General features: G+C 40.6%; 1 protein-coding gene across 1 annotated transcript; it reads right to left on the reverse strand.

The window, feature by feature from the left end:
• Positions 1-161: 161 nt before the first annotated feature.
• Positions 162-7,072, reverse strand: LOC127512859 (UDP-glucuronosyltransferase 2A1-like). Its single transcript, XM_051894217.1, has 5 exons — positions 6,326-7,072; positions 6,047-6,195; positions 5,012-5,143; positions 2,120-2,216; positions 162-178 (listed from the first exon to the last, which is right to left on the reverse strand). The coding sequence occupies exons 1-5, from the start codon at positions 7,029-7,031 to the stop codon at positions 162-164; spliced, it is 1,101 nt and encodes a 366-aa protein (XP_051750177.1). The 5' UTR covers positions 7,032-7,072.
• Positions 7,073-10,460: the final 3,388 nt, after the last annotated feature.

Below are 10,460 nucleotides of genomic sequence, written 5' to 3' on the forward strand. Positions count from 1 at the left end.
TATGTGAAAACTAAAAAGCTTAGGTGCCCATGTCAAAATTACTGTCCCTTTCCCTCCAACCATATTTTTCTGGTGACAATTTAATAACTTACAAAACAGTAAAGCCTTACATTCCCTGCTGGGTTGTCGGCCAATCCTGGCATGCTTTATTTTGTTTCTGCTCAAAGGCCTAAGAAAGCTGTTTGAGAGAATAAGAGAATTGTGAACATGCAAATGTGTTGTTCAGTTATTGAAAACTTAACTTAAAATCTCAGGAATACTTCAAGTAAATATTTTAGGTTATAGGGGTTCATCTGACAAACACATTTCAGAATCCCTGCATTACATGAACAAACATTAATAAACAGCAATAATATTACATGGCCGCCTTAGTTTGAAATATTTTTGTCCAGAATCAATAAATGTCACTGGATATGATGGAGATATTTAACATCATTTGTTTAGTAACACATCCTCACATCATCGTTTAGCAACTTGGATAATTATTCATCTCATACATGGTCTAATTGATTGAGAGGTGCTTTGGCTGACAAATTCAGAAGCATGGATCACAAACATATTTTCTATATTGCGAAAAAAAAGAAAAAAAAAAAGAATTAGAATTAACAAATTATGAATAATTTACTGCCATTGTATGAATGTGTGATCATCTAATCCATAAAGAAGTAACTGTAATCTGATTATGAGCATTTTAATATGTAATTTAATGTAATTACAAATACTTTATGTTTGAAATCTGATTATTTAATGACATGTAATCAGTTACTACCCTTCTTACACAGGACAGCATGGAAAATCAAGTAGTCTAGTATGTTTATTATTTTACATAAACATTCACATGTATTTGTTTCATTAAAGGTGCAATGTGCAATTTTTTGACTGAAACATAAAAATACCATAATATGTTTGCAGAGACTTAGGAAACATACAAAGTTCAAGTACTTGTTTCTCAATGCTCAAGCCAGTTATTCTACTTTGAAATGTGTGATCTGGGTCAGAATGTCTGTTTTTGTTTTGATCTGTGATCCCGCCCACTGACAATTTACCCAATAGTATTTCGACACCCCAGGTTGCCAGTTGGTGGAAAACACAGCGTATTCTGTCAGAAACTAACTGGTTCATTGATCACAGATAAGTCCTCAATCTGGCAACCCGTGTGAGCGTGGAGTCTGAGGAGGAGCGGGAAACAACTCTCTCCAATATTTTGACTTTGGATTGCAGAAACCGATTCAGCAGCTAGCAGTCAATATAACATACTGCACCTTTAAGTACATTTGCAATATACACAAAACACACACTGGCCGTCACACACATGAGGACACACGTACCAAATCTCTGTACAGAAGTATTCAAGACAATGCAACTATACTTTCACTCTTTCTTATTCTTTCGTGCTTTGCCATCAGGATGAGTCTTTCTGAAACATTTACGGAAAAAGAAACTACATGTTTTAATAAAGAGGAATGTGATCAGTGCAACAACTGAGAGTAAAAAGGCCACTACGTCCAGGCAGTGGTACTGATACCAGCTCAGGTCATGTGCCTGAACTCGTAGATGTTTAGCTCCTTTATTCCGCATCACAAATTCGATCCAGAAAACTGCCTGGTCCAGAGGCTTCATTGGCTGATCATGGTGGATTCTGGACAGTCTCATGATGCTTTCTTTGTACCTGATTAGAGAAGAAAAAGAAGTGCTGCAAGATAAGCTCTACAAATGATCAACTGAAAAACACCATTTTATGGTTCTTTCTAAACAACTGATAATAACTGGTCGAGGCCTTTGTTAATGGATTATTTCAAATTTATGAAAGACTTAACTCACGATGGATTATTTATGACAGTCTTGAGAGCGTCCGCCAGGTCTTTGGACTCCATTGTGTTGATATCAAGAACAACAGCAGCTCCTTTGGTTTTCATGTGCATCATGTTATCAGGCTGATCAGCAAACAGTGGCAAGCCCACCATCGGGACACCATGATAAATAGCCTCATACAGTCCATTTGTCCCGCCATGGGTAATGAAGGCCTTTGTTTTTGGATGTCCTGTCAGATAAAATGAAGTCAGTATCTTTCTGCCATCAATTATTGTTCTTTGTGTATAACGAGCACACATGACAACACTTTCCTTACCGAGCAAATCATTCTGTGGGATCCAGTCGTAGAGTTTTGTATTGGGGGCGAGGGTTTCTGGTGTTTTTCCACTGTAACGCCAAACAACCTGTGGAGACAGTACTGAGCACATGAACACCTGACCAACAGAAAAGTTGGGTTCTGTAAACATTTTATTTATTTTTCCTACAGAGAATTATATTTCTAATGATAAAGTATACCAGTTAACCTTTTAAGACACATCTACAGATCTCTGAGGTTGTCAAGAGAGTATATGATTGTATTATGCGAAGAACACCAGTGATGGGAATAACAGCGTTATAAATAAACGGCATTAATAACGTTGTTACTTTTTTCAGTAACGAGTAATCAAACAAATTACTGTTTCCCTGTTACAACACCGCTACCGTTACTGACAATAAAATGGGGTGTTACTATAATTGAGCTCACTGAAGCGGTTTTCATCCGAGTCGCTCTCTCTCAGCCATAGGACCTGCAAAGTTTTTTCTCTGGAGTGTGTGTTGGGCGGGACACACAGGCTAACTGATGATGATTGGTGTGTGACTAGAGATGATAGACCTGCAAAGCGTTTTGTTGTAAAGAAATAGTAAAGGTTAGTCATACACAAATATAATCTTAAACTGATAATAATGTACGATGCTCTGTGTGTGTGTGTGTGTGTGTGTGTGTGTGTGTGTGTGTGTGTGTGTGTGTGTGTGTGTGTCAGAGCATGCGAGCTCAAACCAGAATACCCTTTGTGACATGCTGGATCAAAAATACGTGAAATAAGTTTTTTCTAGTCGACTAGTAGTTGTTCATTTAAGCAATTAGTTGACTAATCGCATTTAAATTAATTTAATTTCTTAAATACTGGAGAGAATAATCCATAATAACGAGCGTTTACGTAGGTTATAGGCTCAAGCGTGTGCATAAAGCTTGCCATAAAGAACCAGCAAAAGTAGCCTAATGATTATGAATGTGACAAAAACAGCAAGGAGACATTTTATTTGTTTATTAATAAACTAGTGTTTTCTGAATCAGTGTCGGCTGCAAAGATGAAGTTGACATTACTGACTCTCATCATCTCCGTGGACGTGCTTAGAGAGAGAACGCACATTTCATTTGGATACATAATCAGAGAGTAGCCTATTTCTTTTCGTTTTAAATTATTTCATTTAAAAGTAGACTTTTCAAGCTTTCTATAGATATATTTCTCATGTCTGTGAGGAAAGCAGCCTATACGCTGAGATTCGGTTCATGTAGCCTGTAAGACACGCTCCAGTTCATGTGCAAGTGATCGCACCGGCGCCTCCATGTCATGATTATATTGTCTGCTATATTTTCTTCTATATATATTAAATCCAGGCAATTGGTTAATGAAACATTGATTAAAATTAAGATACATTTTTTTACAAAATGAAATTGACTTTAAAGAAAGGCTTTCTACAAAACAAAACTTAATGAAGTGGTCAAAATCATGTCTGACCCACTCCATGTCTCCTGATATATTGCACATCTTATGATGTCTTACTCATGCTGTTCACTTTTCATAATCAGAGATGACTCCAGCCCCTGAGCTAGAGAGTCATTGCAGTGCCTATAATGGCGTTGACATTCGTGTGTGTTTGGGCTACACACACACTGGCTCCAGCCCCTGACCAGAGTCCAGTGATGCTCCAGCCCCTGACCAGAGCCATAGGCCCACTTTTATCCCCGATCTCAGCCCAGTACCTGCTCTTGTCCCAGAGCTTACTCATGAGCCCATTCCAGATTCCTCCCCAACCCAGGAGCCCATTCCAGAGTTCTCTCCAGCACATGAGCCTATAGCTCCTCCCAAGAATTTTTATACTTCCTATACTTCCCTGGCCATAATGACCAAGCCAAGCTCCCAGGCCAGTTCACCCTGCTTCTTCGTCACGGCCACGGAGGCCATCCCAGAGAAGACTGCCCTATCAGACGCTGTGGAGGTCATCTCCTAACCACCTGCTCTCCCAGACACGGCCACAGAGGCTGTTCCAGAAGCGTCTGCTCTTCCAGACATGGCCACAAAGGCTGTCCTTGAGGCACCCATCCCTGAAGTGCTGGCTCCACCCTGATCCCCTGAACTGTCGACGCCACCCTGGAGGCTCCCTAACCTGCCAGCACCGCCCTGCTCACCTGCCCCTGACCTCCAGGACTCCAGGGTGCCGGCCCACCCTCCCCGGTTGGACTTTTCTTGACATGGGGTTGCGCCTTCCAGGAGGAGGGAGTAATGTCAGGGATCTGTGTTTTTTGCCTTTGTTTTTGGATTTGTCTTCTGTGTTTTCCGTTTGACCTAGTTTTCCCTTGTGTTTCTTTGGTTCATCCCATTCACCTATGCCTTGTTGTTCACCTTGTTAATTATCTCATTTGCTCCTTTGTTTGACTGTATTTATACCCTCAGTTAGCTTCTGTTCTTTGTCTTGTGTTAACATTTCTACCTGGTGGATATCTTCATTTGGTTATTGGATTATCCCTGTTTGTTTCTTAGTTTCTATTAAAGTATGATTGAACTAATCTTCAAGCCTCATCCTTCTGGATTAACCAACCAGCCAGGTGTGACAATGTGATGTTTGTAATGAACTTTTGTGAAGCTTGAGAGTTTTGGTGGAATGAATGGACTTTGAATATCTTCATTTGTGTTTTGAAGATGAGCGAAAGCCTTATGGGCTTGGAACAAGGGTGAGAGATGACATGATTGACGACTGATGACAGAATTTTCATTTTTGGGTCAACTGTCCGTAATTTACAATAGGGACACTTAGGGAATTTACAGTAGTTTATTGCCTATCAAAAGACATTAAGTATATACTCTTGTATTGTTTGAATGGGATTTTTTTTTTTTTTTTTTTTTTTTATTGCTAAAAAGAGACAAAAGTTACAAACCTTTTGTGGGATCTGACCAAGAGCAGAAGCAATAGTGTTTGCTCTTTCCATTGTCAGGTTGTTGATCATGGAACCCAATGAGAAAACAACAATGCCATGATCTCCTGAGCTCTGAACAAACTTCTCCAATTCCTAAAAAAACAGAAATGATCACATACTGTCACACAAAAAATTGACAACAAGTCTTGTAATGGCATATACACCATGTAAATGACTTAATGTGACATTCAGTGAACATATTTACATAGGAAATATCAATTGTAGAGAAAAGAAATGTATCACTCTCAAAAGTGTTCATTCTCATTCCGAACCCGCAGAAAACAAGATGCCCTCTAACTGCCTCATATTTCTACCAAGGGGTCAAGGTTCAGATGATTTGTGAGACCCAGTTTGTCCCTGATGGCATAATTGCACCAACTGGGTTCAAAAAATATTTTGACTGTCCTTCTAAAGTTGTGTTCTAATGTTGCAAGCAACATTAAAATTGTAAACATTACATTACATTATATTCTTCCTCATTTGTTATATTTCATGCACTCCAAAGAATATTTGAAAAGCTTGGAACCACATTCTTTTGGTGCCGTCAGTCAGGCCGCAGGTCCAAAATAATTAATCTCACAGAATTAACAGATCTGTTGTTTGGGTTAAAAAAATATTATTGTGTTGAGTTAGAAAAGTAATGTAAAATTCTGTCAAATTTTTGCCCTGATATGCATTTTCTCCCTTTATCCAGCTTTTAATTAGTGACCTAAACAACTTATTTTCCATCAGAATGTCATGTCAAAGTGTGCCACATGCAGTTTACAAAATTGGATGACACTGCAAATCCTTAATCCTCAATGTAGCCAAATCCCTCTCCATACACACATCCACTGATATAAAGTTACAATGTTACTTGATCTATTCAAGTCAGGATCCCGTAATTTACAAATGATGCATGTTTTAATGCAAAAAAAAAAAAAAAAAAAAATTAAAGGCATCAAAATATTTCAGAATATATTTAAAAAAATATATATGGCAAAGCAAAGTCATTACCTTTGACAGAGGCTTGGCAGGTTTGCAGTGTAGTCCTCCAACAAATTTAAAATTAGGCAGGAGTGGGCGTGGATACTCAAAATCCCAGTACGTTCTAATCAACCAGATGTCAGCTTTTCCCATGGTCTCACACATTGTTGTAGGTTTGCCTGTGACATGGAGAAATAATTCTATTCAGTTGGGGTACAGTAGGTCAAGTCACAAGGTAAACAGTATCTGGAAGATTAGCCTACTGCACAAATAAAGCATAAACACTGACCCAAATCAAAGAAAAATTACCCCATATTTCAGTGTAAAGCCGATCAAAAGTAAACCTCATGTGCAAGCGAAATATGGTTGTATACATGATGTAGAGGAGCATGTTTTCAACTCTCTCTGTGAAGCTCATATGGTCAGTGAGGTGATCCTGCACAGCGACCGCAGGAACATAGGACGGTGGTGTGGGAATCTGACCACAAAGATGCTCTAAATTATATGCGAACGTTGAGCGCAGTGAGATGACGTGTGGGATTTTCAGCGTCTCTGCCATCAAGTCAGCACATGGCATCATTGGATCCGAAAAAAGCACATCATAATGAGATTCCTGAAGTGTGTGTAAAAGATCCTCATTGTGAAACATGCCCTTGCATGTATCAGTAGCAAGCACCATAAAGTTTGACATCACTCGCCAGATTGTGGTGATTGTCTCGTATGTGGTGGCTGTGTCATTCATCCAGAGATGAATAAAGTCACTCCAGACGGCAATGGCCTCTTCTTTCTTCATCTTGACTTTAAACACATTGAAGTCGAACCGCTCCTTCCGTGCGTACTGTACAGTAGCTGATGAAGAGCTGACCAGAACCGTTACGCTGTGGTTCTTATCAACTAACGCGTCTACGATCGCACGCATGTTGAGCCAGTGGCTGTACTCGCCCGGCAACACCAAAACCCTGCCAGCCTCTACTCCACACAGCAGTGCGAACACAAACACAGTCCCAGGTTTCATGCTGAAGTGTTTGTGCCTTTGGATAAGTGCAGTTGATCTGGGGAACAATGACCTAAATACAGTATGCTATGAGCACAACAGGATTTGGGCAAAGGTTGTGTTGCATTATGGAGGGTATAGGTGCACTTTGTCATTTGGCCAAAGGATAATATCTTTATTTTGCACTTTTATTCAACTCCCACTCTAAATGCTATATTTTGTAATACTGCAAGGAATATGCAAATGTTACCAGGAACAACAGCTATATTTTGTTTTTATTGCAATTCTGAGTCTGATGTCAGTTTATAGCAGGGGTTTTCAACCTTGATAGACTGAGAGTTTATTATAGCCTAGTTCTAGTTCATTTACAGTAGTTTAACACAGATTTGAATGTTCGCTGTGATCGTAGCTACTTGTCAAAGGTTTAATAGACATAGCTGAATCATTGTAACTTAGGAGTAAAATCGCATAAGTGTTTGCAATATTTTAATGATTAATCGTGCAGCTCTACAATTGTCACAGTCATCAGCTAGAGTGCCTTTGGTTACCACCAGGGGGCACTCCACCCCAGACTGTTGTCACTCCATCAAGGACTACATTACCCATAACCTTGGTCTCATCATCCATCATCCATCTCATTACCTTGTTTAGCCCAGCCTATATAAACCCTGTTCACTCAGTCATCCTCTGTGAAGTCTTGTACGTGTCTACACTGAATTTCTGAGTGCTCCATTGTTTATCTGTTTGCCTGGTTTTGACCCCCTGCCTGTTCTCTGTTTCCCTGTCTCTTGGTTTACCCTGTCTGCCTGAGTTCCTGTCCTGGTATCTGTTTGGACAGTTTGCCCGTGATTATGACCTTTGCCTGTTTTTGGATTTTGATTGTGGATTACCCTTTCAATAAATACTGCCTTTGGATCTTCAACCTTCGTGTCTCTGAGCAGTTATATGACAGAAGACTTTGCCTCATTATGGATCCAGCAGTAAAGCTAATGAGGCTTTGCCAAGGTACGCGTTCCATCGAAGAATATGTTTTGGATTTTATTGAGTTGGCTCATTTGACCAACATGAATGAGATTCCACTCATGATCTTTTTTCGAGGTGGGTTATCTGAGCCGCTCAGTTCAATCATGCCATTACATGACCCAGACTGGACTTTAGAATACTACATTGATTTGGCTTTGCAGCTGAGCGGTTCCCCCTTCACTGTTGAAGAAGTAGAGGAGGACGCTTCCCCTAAACATTTCCCCTACACTTCCCCACGGAGCTTGGCCCACCACAGTCACCAGCATATCCAGCCATAATGGTCGTTAGTCCTGTGTTTCCTTTACCTTCCCGTCCTGTGGTTTCCCTACCAGAGCCTACTCACAACATGGCCACTGCACCAGAGCCTGCTCATGACATGGTCGCCGCACCTAAGTCATCAGCCAAGATAGCCGCCATGCCAGAACTGCCAGCTGTCACGGACACTACGCCAGAGTCTTCAGCTGTCATGGACACCATGTCAGTATTCCCGGTCGTCATGAATGTTGCACATGAAGCCATTAAAGCAGCCCCTAAGTGTTTGAGACTGGCTTAAAGTCTGCAGGACAGACCGCTGATGTCGGTGTGAGAAGCTGGTATCTCTGCGGTGGTATCAAGTCTGGGGGATGCAGAGGTCGTCCCACTGACAATTGCACTCCCCGTTACGGCAATGAATATCTGGTGTATTTGGGCCATGCACTGCGCTTCAGTTCAAGAGTCCGGTACAGAGCCCACTCCAGCCCATGAGTTTGCTTCAGAGCCCACTTCAACCCAAGAGTCCACTCCAGAGTCCACCTCAGTCCACGAGTCCACTCCAGAGTTTGCTCCTGTCCCAGAGCCCAGCCTTGTGACCTATGAACTTCCTGTCTGCCTTGATATGACCACAGAGGTCGTCCATGAGTTCCCTGTCTGCCCTGACGTGACCACAGAGGTCGTCCCTGAACTTCTTGTCTGCCTCAACCGCAGCGGTCGTATCTAAACTTCCTGTTTGCCCTGACATGACCAAAGAGGTCGTACATGAGCGTTCTGTCAACCCTGAGGTGACCGCCAAGGTCAACCTGAGACACCTTGCTGGTCCCATTATGCCCGGCACTCCTCCCCAGACTGTTGTCACTCCATTAAGGACTACATTACCCATAACTCATTTCCCGGTCTCATCATCCATAATTGTCTACAGCTGTTACATGACAACAGTTACATGACAACAATGTGTGTGTCTCATTATTGGAAACGCAGTCACTTTTCAGGCTAGATGTCATTAGACAGAGTTTACATTAAATCTGATTAAACATGGATAATTTCAGATACGTAAACAGTTTCATCAGATCTTGGTTCATCCCAGTTAATTTACCTGAAGTGTTTTTTCTCTGATGATCGGTTCTGTGAGGACACACTGATAGAAAAGCATGTCCATTGGCTGCAACCTGTAGATATTAGATAGTGGATATGCCCAATCACGAAAGTCGATTGCGCAGCCAACCATAGAATACTCTTCTGCATTTGTTATTAATTTTTTTTGTGTGTGTGCTGAATTCATGTCACTTTTGTAGGCTATTGAGTGAATAAAAGATAGATATCCCTTTCATTTCCCTAAAATATCTAACAAATTTGAACTGGAATGCTGTCCCCCCTCGAAATTCACTCTCCGGAAATCTCTCCGAAATCCTGTCACTGTAACGATGGACAAAACATGATAAAAACTTGCAGCTCGGCAATTGAAAGCCGGCTCACGCCTTCATTCATCTTGAAATCATGTGATTTGAATCGCTTCTTCCGATCGCTTCTTTTTGCTGACAAAGGGAAGTGGCGTTTAGTGGTTCCTGCCAACAAACTGGTATATTTCTGAACGGGCCGACACTGAGATTTAGCAGATTTGAAGCAAAATTATTTGCTGAATGTATACTATGTGCGAAGAGGATTTGCTCAATATCATTATCTTATTTTGATGGAGGTGGTGTTTAACGGCTTTTGCATCTGAAATCTTCAATTACTGCATGGCGAAGTGCACATCATCAGTGGTTTTATGTTTCTTGTATTGTTTGGAAAGGATGAGGCTATTCAGAATGACAATGAAGTTTTAGCTATAAGAATAACCTCGGGTAAGCTATTCAAAATGGTTTCAAAACCACCATATATTCAAAACTTGTGTTTTTCAGATGCTTACTGGTCAGAACTGTCTTTGACTAGTTTGTAGAATCTCTTAAAATACTGTTGAAAGTTCTTGCCAGAGCTGTAGAAAGTAACTGTAATCTGATTATGAGCATTTCAAAATGTAATTTAATATAATTACAAATACTTTATTTTTGAAATTTGATTATGTAATCCAGATTACATGTAATCAGTTACTACCCAGAACTGCCAGTTACTCTACATACACAAGACAAGCAGCATGGAAAATCAAGTAATATGTTTATTTTACATGAATATTCA

Source organism: Ctenopharyngodon idella, chromosome 5 (assembly GCF_019924925.1).
Source record: "Ctenopharyngodon idella isolate HZGC_01 chromosome 5, HZGC01, whole genome shotgun sequence".
NCBI lineage: Eukaryota > Metazoa > Chordata > Actinopteri > Cypriniformes > Xenocyprididae > Ctenopharyngodon > Ctenopharyngodon idella.

What these genes read in the sequence shown, in the direction of transcription:
- LOC127512859 (XM_051894217.1), bottom strand. Translation starts at nt 7,031, where the DNA reads ATGAAACCTGGGACTGTGTTTGTGTTCGCACTGCTGTGTGGAGTAGAG. An exon ending in GCTTTACACTGAAATATGGG is followed by an intron (nt 6,196 to 6,325) that starts GTAATTTTTCTT and finishes TCCATGTCACAG; the next exon opens with GCAAACCTACAACAATGTGT. An exon ending in TTGGTCAGATCCCACAAAAG is followed by an intron (nt 2,217 to 5,011) that starts GTTTGTAACTTT and finishes CTGTCTCCACAG; the next exon opens with GTTGTTTGGCGTTACAGTGG.